Genomic DNA, 20,065 nt, shown 5'->3' on the forward strand with positions numbered 1-20,065 from the left:
AGATAGCCTTAGCCCCAAGTAATTCTCAACTCCTTTTTTGTGTCTTACTAAGTCGTTAGCATCAGGATTCCAATCTGGACACTATCTAAACCTGCACACCAAGGTCATGACTAGCTTTCAGAACTTCTAAACTTAATGGAAATCAAGCCTATCCCACACCTATCTTGATAGAACCCAGGACAAACATGACTGAATTTCCCTCTAGGTCCCAGCTCTCAGCCCTAACAGCTAGTACACGGCTGGTGAGGGCTGAGAATTGACGGCTGTCAGGGTGGTCAGCAGCACCAGTCCTTTCCAGCGAGGCTCGAGTGTCTGGGCTCAGTGTAGCTGCAATCTCCGACCTGGAACTGATGGGATGTCTCTGGGGTCTCCGGGGCATAGGCTGCTGTCAGCTGTGAGCAGATTTCTTTCTGTATCACCTGTAGGTCTTTTAGCCTGGCACACAAATCATTATTACTATGGCACTATGACATGTTGGTTCAGTAACATCATCCAATACAGTCAGGGGACTTGAGGCCCCATATAAGATCTCAAAGTGGGTAAGGCTGAATCTGGAAGGGGTATTCCTTGCTCTGAAGAGAGCAAGAGGGAAGGAGTGTCACCCAGTCTGCGCCAGTCTCCATGGTCAATTTGGTCAGGGTCTCTTTTAGAGTTCTATTTATTTACTCTACCTGTCCTGAATTTTGAGGTCTGTAAATACAATGTAATTTCTAATCGACCTCTAAATACTTGGCCACATCCTGGCTTACCTTGGCAACGAAAGTAGGCCCGTTGTCTGACCAGATTACCTTGGGCACTCCAGACCTGGGGAAGATTTCTTCCAGTATCTTCTTGATGATTGCAGAGGCCGTCTCTCGTTTGGTGAGGAAAGCTTCTATCTGTTCCTGGAAAGGTATCTACAAGCACTAGGAAATACTTGATCATATTTTTCTGGTTTTATCTCAGTGAAGTTCACTTCGACTTTTCACTAAACTCTCTAGGTCTCTTTGCCCTGTTTGCTTGCTAAGCATTCACTACTGACATACCTTATATTTTTTTTACTGTCTCTCTGGCTAAAATCTTAAAGTCTATTACATACACTTAACTACTTGGACAAACTTTTTATCTCCTAAATGAATCCATTTCTGTATTTGGCAAAGTGAGTCTTTTCTTTGTTCTCTGGGGAGTATAGCTTTCCCCTCAAGTGTGTCATTGTCTTTTTTTTTTTTTTTTTTTTCATTTAAGCAATTTGGGCCTTTTCTTCTGTTTTACATTCTAAGTGAGGCCATCCTTAGTCCAATCCCAGTTCCCAGTGGCTGTCTCTTGCAGGCCTGTAACAGGATAGGCTCCTGCATAGCCATTTCGAGCCACTTTATCTGCTTTGTTACTGCCCCATGTCACTGAATCTCTTCCTCCTGTTTTCCTGGGCAATGAATAGTACTCACAGTTGTTGGCTTCACCAGGGCATCCAAGAGATGGCAAAGGCATCTGCAGTGCTGATGTGCTGGGGGTGTAGAAGTTCAGCCATCCCAGATGACATCATTTTGTCCACCATGGCAGCACCCACTCATCTCTGACCTTCATTCATGAAGAGAACTGTTTCCGTCTGTGACAAGGTCCTCGGCTTTCAGCAGCAGTCAATCAGCCAGTCGCAGAGGTCTTTCCTCCACCCATGGGCTTCTGCCAGTGCTTGACACTCGTGCTGTGGTGGCTCCAGGTCCGGACTGGGCAGCAAGGTGACAGATTGTCCCCACCGGTGGAGAATCTAGTCCATGGCAGCTGACCAGTGGTCCCATCTTTTGGGACACTCTAAAACATCAGCCACTCTATCACAGTTTAAGTCCTGGATTGGGTGATGATTGTTAGTGCTCGGCTGGCAGGAGTGATATGTTCCAAGCAGAACAGCGCTAAGCCATTCATCTCCCAGCATCAGGTACTGGTGCACTGAGACAGGTCTTAAGCTCCACATACACAGTCTGTAGATATGTATACACATGGCCTCACCCAGCCATTTCAGCCCATGCAAGCCATTTTGGGGAGCAATTTTCTCATGAGCAAGGGATGGGGGCAGTCAGGGATGACTATGAACTAGTGGGTTACCCGGCCCACGCCAAGGTCCACTGTTCTTCGGGCAGTCCATAAGTATTGTTCGTTGCCAGTAGCCCCTTGCACTCAAGGTCTTTGGATATTGGCCCACTGGGGGGCATAGGAGCACAGAGCATTGGGTCCCTGTATCCACACTTCCCTTCTATCTCTGTACATAGCCAGCACTCTAGGACCAAGAAGCTCTCCAGCGGCCCCTCTTGTTCTTTCTTGGGCAGTCACTGACCCGGTGTCCTTTTTCTTTGCATTAGGCACACTGATCTTTAGCCAGGAATTCTCTTCTGTTGCCAGGTACTATCTTCCTAGGTTCCCTAACTACTGTGGCCAGTATATGTTCCTTTCTCGTCTTTTATCTCTCTTTAGCTCTCTAACTTCCTCTTCTTTTTGTCTCTTTTCTTCCCCAGCTTTCTGCTCTTTTTACCTTCTTTCTCTTTTAACCTTACTTTCTCTGTAACTTACACTAACTCTCAGCAACTTAACTTAACCCTTCAAGTTTCTGTATCCTTTCCTTATCTTGGCCAGATTGGTGGGGCACTTTCCAGCCCCTCAGAGACCCACCCTTGGAGCCTGGCGGCAGACCTGGAGCACTCCCTACCTTCAGGCGTCTGAAGAGAGCAGGCAGAAGTGAGGGCCTTCTATCCGTGTCTGGAACATTTTTTCTGGCCTCTAGTAGGATTCCGTCTTTCCTCAGTGGTAAAGAAGACCTGTAACAGCTACTAACAAGCATCTCAAATGGGATGGTGAGAAAACATAATGGATTCAAGAAGCCTGGTCAGGCCTGCAGGATTTTCTGAAAAGGAAGGGTGATTATTTTTCCAATTATATAGGTCAGCTGAGGAGAGAGGCCAATACTGCAAAGGGACTAGTTCATCGGGGCCCGGTGGTGGGCCATAAGCGCGGAGGGGCAAGGCAATCGTGAAGTCTCCCTCTGGGCTGTGGCCTCTCCGGCTCCGCGTCCCCGCCGCGGGCCCCTCCACCCCTTTCCTCTCGGCAGGTGCCGGGTCCGGGGGTGCAGATGGCATGCAGAGGGTAAGGGGGAGGCTGTGGCTCTGTCCATGAAGGGTCCTCGATCTCAGGGTAGATCTTGGGGGTGCCAAGGGGCCCCGATGGTTGGGTCTGTTTAGGTTTAGCTGCCGAACTGCCACTGTCCTCCGGACCCTACGGTCCAGGGCGAACCCAAGGTGGGGGGATTCTGGACCAGGTCCTGCCAGACGGTGATATAGGGGATCTGGTCAGGATGTCCTCCTACTTCCTGAAAGATAATGCGCTTGACAAAAAAAATGAGAGACAGGTTAAAAGGCTCCCTCTGGTGGCCATCCTACCTTAAAGGTCGGCCATTCAGATGAACAAAAAGTCTGCCAGGGTCCCTTTTTAACGTCTACTGAAAAGTTGTGAGCTCTAGTCCTTACTTCAGTCCAGTGATCCAGAGTCAAAGTCAAAGGAGTCGTTACTTTCTGTCCCATGTCGAGCTCGACAACACACACCACACACACGAGCACAAACAAAAAAGAAAAAAGAAAACAAAACCAACGTCGACTTCGTGTCGACCAGAGGCACTGAAACTGATCGGCAGGTCCCAGACCTTGCCTAACAAATCGGTCGTCAAGGAGTAAAGTCTCCTCTGGACCTACCAGAAGGGGTCCACCAGGCGTCCCTGGTCCTCCCCCGTCTCCTCCTGGGACGTCTCCCAGGGCGAACGGACGGTGGACACCTGGACACGTCTATCCTTATCCACCCCGCCCTCCTTCCAGGAGTGCGGTCTCCCTGAGCGTCCGCAAAACCGAAACTGCGATCGCACCAGATTTCCAGACAGAACACAGACACAGCGCTGAGACAAAACAGAGAATCTTACCTCCAAGTGGGTCTAGGACCCCTGGGTGGTCGCGCTGATCCCGGACGAGCCCCCAAAAATGTTGGACCCCAAAGGGAGCCCCCCACTCAAGTCTCGGGAGAGACGCGCACCCAGTAGGACACAGAGACCGACCTGCTGCAATCACACGAGGAAGTTTTATTGTAAGCAAGATGATATGAGAGCTCAGGCCAGCATGCTGGGGTCGAGACTCATACACCACACAGGGAGTAGAGGAGTTCGACCCCGACCTGAATTTTCACAGAGCTTATAAAGGAAAAAACCACAAACCAGGGGGAGCAAGAGGGAGGGAGGAGGGAAATTCCAAGACCATAAACAGCCCATACAGCTAGATCATATGCTAGTCATGTGCAACACCAGGCAACACACCTAGGGCTTTGTGACATTCTACAGGGTCATTAGAGCATTGTGGCCGGAGGCTATGGGTCATTGTGGCTGTTCCAGAAAACTTTTCATGCAAGAATGTTCCGGGAACCATTGTACAGCAGGGGAGGGTGAAAAGTTCAAGCTCTTACAGACCCCACTTCTTCTTTTGGGGTAGTTAGGCGGCTTATTATTAATTTTTTAATTCTTCAATACATATCTTCAATATTGCTCCCTCAGATACACAGCACACTGTCTCCATCTACCCTCCAAATTTCCTACCCTCTCTCTCACGTGTCCACGTCTTCATGTCCGTGGATTGTATCTGAAGGAAGGCTTTCACACACTTCCCGGGCCGTGGACTTGATTCACCCGTGTCAAATCTGACGCTTAGCTGCTACACTCGGTGTTCGTCTTAATACTGTGTTTTAAAAGTTTCATATTTCATACTTTTCATTTCTTTGCTCGATAAACAGATTAAAAACTAGTTGTGTCACACACCTTTGCAGATTGTTCCAATGAATGAAGTCTTCGTGGTCGGTCTCTGCTTCTTTTCTCTGTCGGCTCCTGCCACCATCCTCGTATTTACTTTGTAAAATTGGACTATAAACTATTCATTTGCCCTAAAGCCTCTCGTGAGGAATAGCTGGTGGTTTTCCACCTGGCCACCATCTCTAAGATCTGTCTTTGCTGTTCTCATTGTTTTTAGGGCACTATTATGTTAAAACTGCTTTATGTGTCATTATCTGGGTCAGAATTTTGGAAGCACAGAGGCACCGTGATGTCAGCACACACACTTGTCAGAGGACAAGTAACTCTCAAAGAGGCATGGTTGAGGCTGGCTTCCTAGCTGTTCCTTTTGTGTTTCTGGTCTATCCGTTTCAGTCCTTCCTGTGTTCTGTTTGCAGCCCCTTGGGAACTCAATTTCCACTTAGAATCTCCACCTTGGGCATGTCCTGGGCCTTATCCCCTAACCTTGGCACTTGGTGTAACTTTCTATCTTTTTTTCTGGGACATAAAAGACAGTTTTAGACGGAAACAGAGCTTGCCTACAGTGTTCTGGACTCTACAGCCTCAAATCAGAGATCCTCTGCTCCCAAGTACTGGGATCACTGGTGTGTACCACTACACGCAGCCTTTGATTCTTTTAAAAGGTTTTATTTTTATTTCATGTGTATTAATGTTTTATTTGCACGTACATGTATATGTACCATATACATTCCTGGTGCTTCTGGGTGCCAGGAGAGTGTTGGGTACCCAGGAACTCAAGTTACTGGAAGTTGTAGGCCAACATGTGGGTGCTGGGAACTGGCCTAGTCTTCTCCAAAGGCAGTGTGTGCTCTTAACTGCTAAGCCATCTCTCAGGCCTGACCATTCCTTTTAATATTTTAGTTTCAGCATTCGTGTCAGGAAGGTTTCCATGGTAACTAATCCACCATTACGCTGGAAATAATTTTTGTCTAACTGAATTTATAATGACCAAATATGACTTTAAACTTAGAAACCATGCATTTATTAATACACTAACCATTTTGCCTTTTGTTTATGCACTGGTAACAAAATGTATATTTTTTTTTAAAGAAAATTGTTCTTTGACTTGAAATGCTCTGAGAGTTCCCTCTTCTAACCACAGCACATAGATTTCTCTTTACGGCACTGTAAAACCTTTTTTCTACAGAGATCACATCCCATGATACCCTAAGTCTTGAGTATGACCCTCACTCACAGGGCCAAATGATTCAGATCAAGGCAAACTTCTAGTTTTGTTTTCTTAGCAGAGCAAACCTTTGCCACCTAGGAAATTGTAATCTCAGAATGGCAAAGGAAGTTTGCTGGGATGTGAGGGTAGCAATAGAGATGAAATGTAACAGGATCAGGACTCTCCACCCATTCCTTAAAGTGTTTGCTTGGGCTTTTAGCCACTGTACCTTGGTGAATTACTTACATATCTGTGCTCTATTTTCTTTTCATCTGTGTAGGACAGAACATAGTATCCACCCTGGCAAGATTGCCGCGATGACCCAGTTAACTATGTAAAGTACAATACTTGGTACTCAATACTTATTCAAGTGTGAATATATATATATATATTATATAGTAATATATATCATATATGTAACTATGTAAAAACACTTAGTCTAGTACATACTTGTCACATAGTGCTTATTCAAGTGTTAAATATATTTAATATATTTTTACTATATTTATTAATATATTAATATGTAATGTGTTATTATAATGTATAATGTTGTCCCCCCCAGCGGGGACCCAGTTATTCAGGGTCCCGAAGGGGCGCTAACCTTGGGCCTAAATGGGGGGCGAGAGAAGAAGGAGACCAAGCAAAAGTTCTGTTGTCAAGGTCTCGTTTATTGAGAGAAATGTACAGCATTTAAAGCTCTGAGGCAGGAATAGAAGCTGGAACTGAAGCTTAGGGTGGGGGAGTTTGGGAAGTGCCCAAGGATATAAGGTGAATCACTACACTGCAAGATGTCCTCCTATAACAAAGAGGCAACAGTCTTCCGGGGACATGTTCTTTGAAAAGGTCGAACCCTTCTCAGGAATCTGCTCAGGGACATCCGGTGTTTTGTTCAGGCTGAAACATCCTGTCATTGCTTCCTGGGTCTTCCTGGGAGAGGCTTTAGTTCAACAATCTCATGTCCGTATGGCAGTCATTTCAAGGTTGAACCTCTGTGGCCATGCAGCCCAGAGTCACGTAGCCACCTTGAGCTATACAGTCACAAAGCGGCCAGGCCCAAATCCAATTCGGCTCCCTACATAATGTAATTTTTAAAAGATATGTTCCTGGTTGGGAATGGACATAAAGAGAAAAAATGAATGAAACAAACACTTTATTCCTATTGGATATTTCATATTAATTTTGAATTTTTATTATAGTCATTTATCTATTTACTTATTAAGTTTTACTTAAAACCTAGTCTAAGGTGGGAGAAAAAACTTGTTTTGCCCTTCAGAGTTAAACTAAAGGCAAAGCTCTGTTTGTTGAGTGCACCGTTCATACCGTTACACACACCTCTTCTCTAGCACTAACAGCTTTCTGAACGCAGAAAAACAAAAGAAAACAAAGCGAACACCGCTGTGGACTCACCTGCTTCCGCCTCTGTGCAGGACGTAACAGTGGCCGGAAGGGGAGCAGGATGGCGTCCTAGGGGTGGGCCAGGGGCAGGCTCAGGGGTAGGTACCAAAGGGGACTCTGGGAGACAGGAAGCACCGCACCCATCCACTCGCCTCGCTTTTAAACCTGATAGAACAGCGAAAGGCCCAAGAAGTGGGGGGTTGGGAGTTCGGGGGTCCTGAGCCTAAGCTGTCAGGATCAGGAAGCCAGTCTATCTTTTTCGAAATCACTACAGACTTAGTGCACACACATCGGGGACATCCAAAACACATAAAGGTATAGGGTGGGTTTCAAGAGGAAGCCAGGAAATAAAGGGATGCCCTGAACTGAACATTTGAATGGGTAACCTACGATTGTAGAGCATGGGCCGGCCAGCTACTTTACTTCAGGAAGAATTGCCACCCAGGAACATGAAGTCTGATTCCCATTAGGCTAAGATACATAAAATTATCACTCTGCAAGCCAAAAATAGCAGAGTGGTGCCAGTTTGGTACAGCTCAACCCAGAGTTCCACCTGCTCTGCTCCGTAGACCTTAGAGATAGCCGTGGTGTCTCACACATCTTCCGTGGATGATGCCTCCTTTACCTGGTTCATGGAGATTTTGCAAGCACTGATCCAAACTACAGAATATGTACTAACTACCTGTTATCAATAGCACCTGGAAAGTGACGCTGATACCACCACAGCCCTTACTCCCGAAGGGTTAGCAGGTCAACAAAAGGGACGCGGAAACAGAGTTGGCAGTGATAAGCAAGGCGAGCGACTTAGCTGTGGGGTATTAGGAAGGTAAACATCCGGCATCACTGTCAAGAACCGGGTGAGCAAAGATGTGCAGCTGTGGAAGCCGGTGGGCACTGATGAAAGACAGCTGTGCCCTATGACCTAAAGCTACAGCGTGAGGAGGCGGAGGGAAAGGATAGAGGCCAAGGGGGAGCCAAGGACGCAGCAGCAATGGGTGGCAGAGGGTCACAGGTGATAAAAGCTGGGGCCATAAAGACAGCTCGTGCTTAAAAGCACGTGGCGCGCTTCTAGAAGACCCCAGTTTGTTTTCCAGGATCTGTGTAAGGGAGCTCACTCCTGATGCCCCCTCCTGGTCTCCTAAGGCAAAAACAGGACTCTCTCTCTCTCTCTCTCTCTCTCTCTCTCTCTCTCTCTCTCTCTCTCTCTCTCTCTCTCTCTCTCTCTCTGTGAATAAATATAATAATTTAAAAAATACTAAGTGCCTCTTTTCAGAAATCTTTCCAGGAATAACGGCATCCTCTCCTGCTCATTGGACTCATTGATTTGTCACGTTTCTCCAGGGAGCACTTCCTTTCCCTCCCCAGGAGAGGGAAATTTCACAGCAGTGGGAGGAAGGAAAGAGAAAGTAACTCAGTTCTGCTCGAGCAGAGGAGGTAGCTTTCACTGCTGCTTTCCCTTCCTGTGCATCTTTTATTCCGACTTCCGCCAGAAAAGGAAGTGAAACCACACAAGAGGTGCCCAAGAAGGCAGAGGGTTTGTGTAAGAGACCCACTGTGCGTCAGCGCTGTCCTGTGATGAAGTCACACTGTGTTAGAAAGCTTCCTCTTCTATCAGCTAAGACCAGGTGATGGTTTCAACTGGACACGACCTACAATCGCTAGAGAAAAAGAGACTAAGCAATTGGGGCAGGCGTGTGCAGCGGGCCACACTGTATGGATGGCTTTGGGGGATTGTCTTGGTTGGGTTAATGGATGTGGAGGGATCTAGTCCACTGTGAGGGCCGATTCCCTGGTTGGGAGAGGGGGAAGGTCCTGACCACTATAGAGATGGAGAGAAATGGAACTGAACACAAAAGGCCAGCGTGTAAGCATTCGTTTTCTTCCCTTGGCTGCGATACGATGCGAATACTGTTTAAAGTTCCTGCCTTGACTTCTCCCACAGGACTGTATAACCTGAAATTGGGAGCGTAAGAAAAAGCCATCCTTTTCCCAAGTTGTTTTTTGTTGGCGTGTTTTTACCACAGCTGTAGAAATAAAACGAGGGCAGATCATTTGGGGACACTGCTTCTTTCTGTGAACTAGCAATAAGTCCTCTCGATCCCATCACAGACTCAGGAATCTTCCCATGTTAGACCATAAAGGCTTGACAAAATAGTAAACTGTGACTTGAGGCCCTGGAATTCAACATCACCCCATTCTATCAACGTCTCCCATGCCTCCAGGGACAGAGCTTGTTATCAGATCTGGCTTCACTTACAATTATTAGTATAGCCTTTGCCAAGCTATCCCTCTGGCAAGAGGTGAGCTACTGTTTACTCACCCCTAGAAGGGAGACAATCATATCCAAGCAGCTAATGAAAAAGCCCGTGGCTCAGTTATGATGGATGGCCAAAGCAGTGTAGAAGCAGTCAGCGCCACTCTCCTCACTGAAGAGTCTGTCCTAAGGGCTAGAGATGGCTCAGCAGTTAAGAGTGCATACTGTTCTTGGGCCTGGGTTTAGCTGCCAGAACCCACATGTGGCAACTCACAACCACTGGTAAATCCAGTTCCACGGATCTGAGATCCTCTTCTGGCCTGTGTAGGCACACACCCACACATGCATGGTGTGCATAAACTCACACAGACATATAAGTACATATACATTTTTTAAAGCAATAAGTATATTTTTGTAGAGTCTGATCTATTGTAAACTCCTTGCTCACCCTTCTTGACCTTCAGATGTCTCTTGTGCGGCAGCCATAGATTTTGTGTTGTTGTTGTTTGTTTGTTTTTAAGAGGCCGGGACACAAAGCTCAGTTGGTAGAGTTTTTGCTTAGCACGAGTCCTGGGTTCAATCCCCAGCATCCCAGAAACTAGGCGTGACGGAAGCCTGTGCTTCTAGCACTTGTGAGATAAAGTCAAGAGGGTCAGAAGACCCAGACTGAGTCACTAAATTGGTACAGTGGGTAAAACGGCGCTTCCTGCTACATCTGCTAACTTAAGTTTGATGCTTGGGACCCAGGCAGTACAAGAGAGCAGCGGGGCCTTGCAAGGTGTCCTATTATCCATTATTCATGGCACATGAGTAACAAATGAATGTAATTTTAAAAAGTCCTCTACTCCGTGACTTGTATCAATGTCTGGGATATGTGAATTTCTGTCTAGAAGAGGAGGAGGAGGGAAGGAAAGAATGGAGAGAGGGAAGAAAGAAATGAAAGGAAGAGGGAGAGGGAGGGAAGTAAGAAAGAGAAATGGAAAAAAAAAGTCAAATCACATATTGCTTAAAACTTTTCTTTGGCTCCTTCTGTCTTTTAAGTTGAGGTCAAGCTGCTTCCTTTGGCTTCTTTTTTTGTTTGTTTGTTTGTTTTTTTTTTTCCTTTGGTTCTTTTTTTTTTTTCCCGGAGCTGGGGACCGAATCCAGGGCCTTGCGCTTCCTAGGCAAGCGCTCTACCACTGAGCTAAATCCCCAACCCCCTTCCTTTGGCTTCTTGAGCCCAGCCAAACATGCCTCCTGCTCTCTGCCATCTCTAACCCCACCATTATGTTCCTGAGAGCCTACTATGGTCCAGCCAGACTCTCCCTGTTCTTTAAGCAGATTGAGCCTGTCTTCACTTGACCCCTTAACCAGGAGTGTTCTTTGCCCAGAAGGTGTTTCTTTCTGCCCCACCCTGACCTCCCTTGCACCTTGTGGATGGACCTTTGACGTAAGTTGGGACTGCACTTCCTCAGCACCTGCTCTGCTCCAGGTTCCTGAGTCCGTGCTCAGGAAGATTGTATTTGCCAGAATATTACTCAACCGCTTCCTCCCGATGTGGAGTAAACTTCGGAAGGCAGAACTTTGACTGGTTCACCACTGCAGCCCCAGCACCTAGCCTAGCAACAAACTGTTTGGCTTATTATTGGCATCATCATTAGACAGCCCTCTGTGCACAGACCCAAGCCTATCACTGCTAAGAGACCTCAGTGAAGTTAGGTTTCCTTGAAATGAATTCCAAACCATTTAATTACTTTCTTTAGGGTCAGAGGTTGAGTTTCCTCTTTTCGATATTATCCAACTTTTCCAAGTTGAGTATGCACGTCTAGTAAAAGTTTTCTAAAGGACCTTGCATTTTAATGGGATTGGTTACAGGAAATCAATCTGCTTCACCACGTTTTCAAAGCAAGATTCTCACTAAGAAAAGTCAGCAGCCAAACCAACATTCTGATGACCTATCAACAGCTTTGGTCAGCGAAGGGAATTGCCTGACACCTAAGAGGGCAGGAGTGTCTAAAGGACTTGCTGGTTGACCAGATGTAGATAATACACCCAACTGAAAAGAAAATCTTCACATGCTGTCCCATGGCTCATGCTGATGGTACACAGTCCCTGACCTAAAATGGCAATGCAGTATTTGTTTAACGTAACTTCCTACAGCCAAAGAGGCCACCACACACATTTGTACTTTGGAAATGATTACAGCTCACACTTTTTTGTTTGTTTGTTTGAGACTCAGAACTATGGAGTTTCTCATGCTGACACTCAAGGGCTTTGCGAAGTGTGTGACTGGCCCACACTCAACCTCATACACTTTGAACTGTTCCTACAAACATGACCCCAGCTCTTTTCTCACTGTGTCTGGAGTGTTTTAATTGGCCATCAAACTGGTCTTCTTTACTCTCTTTTTCTTGGGATGGCCCTTTACAGAGTCAGAAGACTATGCTCACAAAGCACATTGAATGTTTCTCAATATTTTAAAAGCTTCCTGCTATCAGCCAGGCATGGTGGTACACACTTTGGTCTCAGCACGTTGGAGACAGAAGTAGATGAATCCCTGTGAGTTCAAGACCAACCTTGTCTACATGGAGAATTCCAGGCCAGCCAGGGGCTACATAGTGAGACCCTTGCTTCAAAAAAATAAAGTAAATAAATTTTAGAAGTTTCTCGCTATTAGAAGTCTTTACTCACAGCCCTCTGCACACTGCTCCCAACATAACGCATTAAAACTTTACATAGTCTAAACTGGACTGCAAACATAATTCGAGGGGGTTGGGTACGAGCTCAATGGTAGGCCCTGGGTTCGGTCCCCAGCTCCGGAAAAAAAAAAAAGAAAGAAAGAAAAAAGAAAAAAAAAACATAATTCGAACAAGCAGTTGAAAACAACATACAGATACACATATACATACATGCATGCGTACATACATACATTTTGAGGATGGTCTCAAAATCACAAAGATATATTGTTTTCTGCTTCCAGGGAGTTGGGATTAAAGGGGTGTATCACCACACCTCACCACAACTTACATTTCTGTGCTCATAGTAATCATGAATCAATCAAAAAATCCAAGTATAAAATATTAAAAAGTAAAATTTTAGAAAATAGCTGTAGGCAAATCTTCTTTCAGTCATAGATGTGAACGATATCCTAAAGCAAGGCACAAAACTCACAATTCTTAAATGCAAATGCCATCTCCATATGATATTTAGAAATTAGATATTTCCACATGAAATTTATCAATTAAGATTTCATTTAAAAGTCCAAGCGCCAAGGGACAACGTTTCAATAAGCATTGCTGACGGGGGTGACTTTCTTAACTATATCTCATTATTGTGATAAAATACCTGGTAGAAGCCACTCACTCGTACCAGCTCACAGGTCAGGTAGTACAGCCCATCACAGTTGAGAATGCACGGCAGCAGGGATACTGATATAGCTATTCACATGGTAGCCTCACCCAGCAAGCAGAAAGCTGTGAAAGCCAGTGTTCGGTTCATTCTCCCCTTTGAGTTCAGTCCAAGACCCACAACACATGGAATAGTGTCCTCAAAATATTCCTGTTCTTCAGAAAGATAAGTGTGTCAAAGGTGACAACAACTGTGGCAGCCTCAGGCCGTGGGGGTGGGAAACGGGAGAGGGAGAAAACTCATCTAGACAGTCAGTCAACTACAAACCAACACACACCTGCGGAGGTTTCGTGGAAATAGCTATTAAGTCACGAGGTGCATGCACCTCTTGATCCAGTGGCAAATTCCACTACTGTAAAACTGGTGTTACCAATGAACTTTGACATTTTCTAAGAATCGTGCACATGCACCACCCTCCTTCGGCTGGACTACTGACGTGAACAGAGAAAAAAAAAAAAACACTAGAAAGAGCCAAGTGTTAAGCAAGAAGGGACTGATAAAAATAAATTTATAGGATTGAAAGCAGAAAACACTCGGGATACAGTGTTAATTTTAGAGAATGGAAACGGGGGGGGGGGGCTCATGAAACATTTGTAGTATCATTCTACTTTCTACTTAGAAATAGATACATGTGTGACATTTCCGCATGCAAGGAAGAAAAAAAGTGATAGCATAGATACTTCCTAGACATTTACCTACTTTCTAAGGGCACTCATTTATCCTTTCAGAAAAGTATTTGCCTGAAAAAAAAAAAAAGAAAGAAAACAACTCTTCTACAGAAGAGATGGTCTGTTCTGTTTTCTTAGATATTCCAGAAAAGGCATCACTGAGCGTCTGTTTTAAAGATTACATTTAAAAGACAGTAATTAAGTATAACTCTGAAAGGACTGCTCTGTTGGGAATGTGTCTGGAGGGGAAAGCTACACACACCCACACATTCCATTCAGATTGCTTCATTTGCATAACTTCATTCATTCATCAGCTACTGTAACCAGTGCTGCTTAGTAGGAGCTACTACAGTATAAATAGAACTGCAGCCTGACTGCATTAGCACAAGGGCTCACTGCAGTAAAGTACATCCTTCAAGACCAGCTATCTCCCATCACTATTAAGGTGAGTGCCCTGCCGATCTGCAAGAACGTTTGCTCTCTGTTATTGAGGGGAAACAAACACAGCACCTATAGGCTCTCAAATGATTCAGATATCAAGAGAGGAAAAGACTTGTTACTGGATAAAAGGGTTGGTTTTTCAGAATGGGATTTGAAAAGAGTTCTGGATTATACTTTGAGTTTTGCAATTCTAATACATTCTAGGTCGATGAGTTTGTCCTTAAACTCGCATTCCTTAGTTTCTTATCTTGTAGAACCATGCAAGCTAATGGTCCTTTAGGGCAGAGTTCTTCTACATGTGTTTGCGCAAGCTTGCCCATGGGAGGAAGGAAGGGAAGAGAAGATTATGAGATCAAATAATTACTGAAGATAGAGAAAAACAAAGGCAGGCACGGCTCCTCAGTGAGGACCTACTGGTATCATACTATGCTATGTATGAACTCCAAGTCTCCAAGAAGGTAGGCTATTGACTTCAACACATGGATTTAAATAATTTAATTTAAATAATTAAAGGCAATTTTGATGACTGGTGCAGGCAGGTTATTATTTAAACTGTTTCCTGCCCAACTCAAAATCTGACCTTTATATGGCTACCTAATCCCAATATCCCCCACAGAAGAGTTAAAAATTAATTACTCTGTAAAAGTTACAACCCTGCTTTGAAGGAAATAATTTATTCTGAGCCAGTGATGGTCATGGCTTTGTAGCATGGATTCAAGTCATCCTAAAGGATACATTCCCTGAGCAAAAGCCTTTACATTCATACGCCAGTACGTTCAACGTTAACAGTCAACAAAGGGAAGCACAGAGAAAGGAGGAAATCTCTTATGTCGGTTTTGTATGCCTCTAGCTTCTTAGCTTTGGGCTAAGCATGAACAGCACTTTCTGAGAGCATCAAATCAGATACCATTATTAAAAGAAGTGGCCGTTTACACAAAACGTCCGAGGCAGCCGGAGATGATTTTGACTCTTAATCATAGACCTCTTCATAATGGCAATATTTTACTCCGTGATGGAGAAGAGTATGTAGGATATTTAACCCAGACGCAGCTCCTTCAGGGAACTCTGCCTTATGTCAACATCTTCAGAAATTTATTATTACTCTTTCAAAGAAGCTGGCCTTTTGCTTTGAGTCTAAGAAGGGCTGAATGTTTAAAGCGAACTACCAAGTTCTGATCTACCCCTGGCCCCTTCCTCGAAGCTGTTAATGGATGCAGATGTTGATCGTATTGGCGTGTGTTTATTGCCTGCAAAGCTTCATGCAGTGACTTTCCCTTGGGAATGCATTGTTTAGGTTGACTTGAATCCATGTTATTAAACCCATTATCAGTCATTATTGCTGGCTCAGAATAAATGGTTTCCTTTACAGCAGAGTTGTAACTTGTAGCAAGTAGTTAATTTAATCCTTTTTGAACAAAGGAGAGAGATGGATGGTAAGGGAGGAAAGAGGATGCTAACAGTTTGAGTTTCTTTCCTCCCCTCCTCCTCCTTCCTTCCTCCCTTCCTCCCCCTTCCCCTCCCTTCCTCCTCTCCTCCCCTTCTTCCTCCTCCTCCTCCTCCTCTTCTTCTTTTGGTACAGTATAAGAGATAAGTTTCTACTTCCGTTTCTTATACATGTGGATATCCAGCTTCCTCAGTTTAAAAATACTTTAAGACTATATTTTTCCAATGTGTTTTTGATGCCACTATCAAGAATTAGATGTTTCTATTGGCCCGAGTCACGATGTCATTATATTTTAATTTTTAGAAAATTTAAAAAGAGGGGAAAAAAACGACAATGTCTTAGGGTTGAAACGATGAGGAAGATAATGAGAATTAAAACTCAAATATAAAAGAAGTAGGTAAAATTAGAAGAGGGATTAAAAAACCAAAAAATTCGAAATAATAAGTAATAGTTTAAATGAAAGGCAAATAAAAAGAGAGACCGAAGCGCCTTTCCAGGTCTGTGAGCCGAGGGCAGTGGCTTAGAGCTTATTCCCAGTAAGCATGCTGGGGTAGTGAGGACACACATCTTCAGCGTCAGGGCTGTGCTTACTCTAGAATCTGAAAGTATATGCTTTCGTCTTTTGCAATTACGGTGCCGTGGCATTTCACAACAATTTCTACATTCCTTAGGCTAGGCAGGTTCTCATTCACTCCAGAGAAGCCTCAGTCTGCGGTCCGTGTCCGCGAGTGAGGCAAAGTCCAGCTAGTTCACCTCCGAGCGAAGGGAGCAAACGGCGCGCCTAGTTACGTCCAGATAGAGGAGCAATCAATCAGCCTGCCTTGGTTTATAAGTAACCAGCAGCTGCACGCTCGGAGCTGAATAGTAGTGCGCGCCACCAGAGGGCGGGACCACTGATCACTGTGTCTTCCTTGGCCCAGGCTCCCAGTAATTGAAACTTCTCATTGGATTGTTCATACCCTCCCCTTCCAGGACTGTCTCTCGGCCAGTAGCGATGGCAGCGTTCCCAGGCATCCTGATTTGTCACCTGTCTGTATTTTCCGATCTCCAGAGTGGCTCAGTGTCAAACAATAGCCCCCCTTTAAGACAGCCTCTGGTCGCGGCACTCTTACCATTCTTACGTTACCGGAGAAGGATAGCGTGGCTTCTTTACTTCTAGGCAGCAGTGAAGAGGAGCTCGCCCTCAGACCAAATTCCTGCCCTGGATTTAAGGCTTGTGAGAACTGTGCTGTTAACCATGGGTTTCTTTCAGCAGCGAGCAGCGCAATTCTATTCTTCTTATGGCCACCTAAACTCAGGATGACCATGCGATTGTTGTTCCCCTCCCTCCTAACCCTTCCCAGCCCCTCTCCCCTTCCTCCACCAATGCCCGGAGCTGGGGCGGGAGCTCGGGCTGGAGCTCCGGACTGCTTACTACTTCACGTTATCTTTTTCTTTGTGAATTTTAGTTAACCTGTTGTTTTGATGTTATTTTGGGTTTGTTTGTTTGTTTGGGGTGTGTGTGTGTGTGTGTGTGTGTGTGTGTGGTCGTTGTTTTGTTTTTTTTTTTTTCCCCTTTCTTCCCAGTGTCTGCTTGGGCTATAGTTTCTCCTTTGTCCCCCTGATCTTTGAACTTGTGAGTGAGCAGAGGAAACCGACAATCTTCCCCCCTTTTTCTTGAGAAACTCTGCTTATTCTTGTTACCATTACTCTTTTTGACATTCAGTTGGTGCCAGTTCTGACCCGAGGAAACTCTCCGTGATGGCTCGTGTGCTTTTAACACAAACTCATTTAGCTTTTAATAGCTGAATGTTTTCTGGCATAACGTGTTTTATGGTCATTATTACTGTCCTAGCCCCGTATCTGGAGTCATGGTTCCTTTTAGTGGAGAAAATATTTAGAAAATAAAGTGTGTACACACACTGTTTGGCATTTGTTTAATAAAGACTCAAATTTAACATCACAGGGCATTTGCCTTGGCTTCTGAGTTAAGTATTTATATTTCTTTCCTGCTACTTTGAAAAATCATACAAGATCAGTATGGCTACTTTTTTTTTTTTTTTTTTTTTGTATTTTTTATGTACTACAACAAAATGGTACTGAGATTTCACTACAAACATGCCATTAACAATAAGACTACTCAGCCTGAGATTTCCCTGTGCTTTGATTTTATTTTATTTTTTGATTCTATGGCTAGATTCTAGCCTAAGTGTACAGTCAGAATACTATGTTCAAATTTATTCTTTGTTTCCCCATGTGGCTATCAGTTTCATAGTGAGATAGCTAAGGTTGCTTCTGATGTTGTCAGGTACGTATAGTTGGACTAATGTTATATCTTAACCCCACAGAAACCTGAAAAATGAGACCTAGAATGAAGTATTCGAACTCCAAGATTTCCCCGGCAAAGTGCGACAGCACATCAGGCAGAGCCCTGGTCCCGCCTTGCAAAATCACAAGTAAGAGCTTAAGTGTCCCTGCTTTAATCACTATTAAATCTATTATCAACTATTGATTATTTCAACACGAAGCCTGGCTGCCTTATCAAAAACTCCCAAGAATATTGGAGCTGAAAAGAAAAAGACGACTTGTCTTCTTAAACAGTCTTTACATCACCACTATGACGATTTGCTACAACACAGGACAGGGACCACTTAGATCATTAGGGACCATGGATGAGTGTGAGCTTAGTGAACAGTCTTCCTTTGTGTCGACCCCTTCACAGCCCTCACAGCTCCTGCCATCAGATCCACAAAACCTCACCCCTAATTAACTGGCAAACCTCTAAACAGACCCACTTCCACTCTGCATATCTGTCAAGGACCTTTGAAGAGTCAATTCAATGGTTATCTGTAAAGGAAAAAAAAATCTCAAGTGAAAATACCCAGGTTACAAATAAAGAAGAAGGACCCAGATAAAATTATTTAATTATAAATGCAAAGTTTGGAATGCTATGACAGAGAAATGAGGTTAAATAGTAGGTCCTCAGCTGCGGCATATACCTCTGAGGATACGGGGCTGTGGGTTCTTAGACTCTTAAAATCAACAATAAAGAGAGGAAGTAGGGTGATGAATGGCCTGAAAAGAAAGCAATGTCCCCTTTTGCCCTTTCTGAGGTGCTGGAGCACCATCCACACAGTTCTTTGGCAGTCAGAATTTAAAAAAAAAAAAATTCTTTTTGACAGTGGTTTCTGAATGGCCAGGAAGTCACAGTTAAATTGTTCCTTTCATTTGTACTTAAGTCAAAATGCTCTGTGCAGAAATAACGATTCAGTGCAAGTGACTTGGCTTTCCCATTTCCTCATATTAAAGAACGAACTGCCTTCGTATCCAAACAAAACAAAACAAAACAAAAAGCGAGGCCCTTTACCGACACTGCCTAACGGAGTAGGCAGGCCAGAGTGTCTGACACTGGTGCCAGAGCTTGCTTCAGAGACTGAGATCTTTGCAATTCACATGTTCTAGTCTTCGTCTCCATCTGACCCTGGAAGGCAATTTATGATGTCCGAGACGAGATGGAATTTTCTGCATGAGACTTAAATTTTTCTTGGGCTAAGTAAAATGAGAATTACTGAATAACTGGTTAACCTTTTGAGTTCAGTTGGCTGAATTTGTGTTTGGCTAGTTCCTCAGATTGCAGTACAGACTTCTTCCCCCACCAAAGAAGACTCTAGGTAGCTCAGACTGGTCTGGAAATTCACAACCCTCCTGCTTTTGCCTCTTGAGTACTGAGACTAGAGGCGTGACCACATCTGGCCAGTAGTACTTTTCTTTGGTGGAGGTAGAGTCTTAATTTGACAGGTAGAGTGGCTTTGATATTAAAAATACTGCATCACTTAACTTCCCATCTCTATGACCAAATACCCAGCAGAAGCAGCGTAAAGGCAAACAATTCATTTTGCTTCATGGATTAGAAGGTACAGGCCACGGTGATGTGGCGGGGATGGTGGCTGGACCACTTCGGTCTATGGTAGCCATAGCTTCCAGGGGCTTCTCATATGGCACCACCGGGGAGTGGGAGACTGAAGGGACCAGGCTATCATCTGAGGCTGGCCCCAAAGCTTTCACAAGTTACCAAATAGTGTCACAAGGTCTTGTGCTCGAGCACAAGACTCTGTGGGAACACTTAACTGTAACACACTTCTTAACAACTCATGAACCATGTAACTTTGGGCAGTGTCATGACTCTCAAAAGCCTCACATTATTATTATAAAACTAAGATTATCATGAATGGCTAAGGTAAAAGACACATAAAAGTACTTAGCAGAGTGTTTGGCCTAGTGCTGCTATGTGGATAATGGCAATTATTTTGGTATCAATAACCTGTATGGTTGACAGCCATTCATGATAAGTTTATTCTAGATGAGGAGAAATCTCCTATGGATGTTAACGTGCCCCTCGGTTAGGCAAAGGCTTGTCCATACTGAATGTAAGCTATGGTCCCTCAAATGGAGTTATAAAAACAAACAAACAAACAAACAAACA

The 20,065-nt window shown here is 44.4% G+C and overlaps 1 protein-coding gene across 3 annotated transcripts in view; it reads left to right on the plus strand.

Annotated features, from left to right (window-relative positions):
- The window catches only part of Il33 (interleukin 33), a 38,480-nt gene that overhangs the window by 10,614 nt on the left and 7,801 nt on the right, over positions 1–20,065 (plus strand). For 2 of the 3 annotated variants that reach the window (XM_032891793.1, XM_032891792.1), the window contains one exon: positions 17,931–18,038. In XM_032891793.1, coding sequence (XP_032747684.1) covers positions 17,942–18,038 — 97 coding nt within the window. In that variant the 5' untranslated portion in view covers positions 17,931–17,941. Of the gene's footprint in view, positions 1–16,615; positions 16,820–17,930; positions 18,039–20,065 lie in introns of those variants that run through there. The other variant, XM_032891791.1, reaches the window with a different exon arrangement.

Source organism: Rattus rattus, chromosome 2 (assembly GCF_011064425.1).
Source record: "Rattus rattus isolate New Zealand chromosome 2, Rrattus_CSIRO_v1, whole genome shotgun sequence".
Lineage (NCBI taxonomy): Eukaryota > Metazoa > Chordata > Mammalia > Rodentia > Muridae > Rattus > Rattus rattus.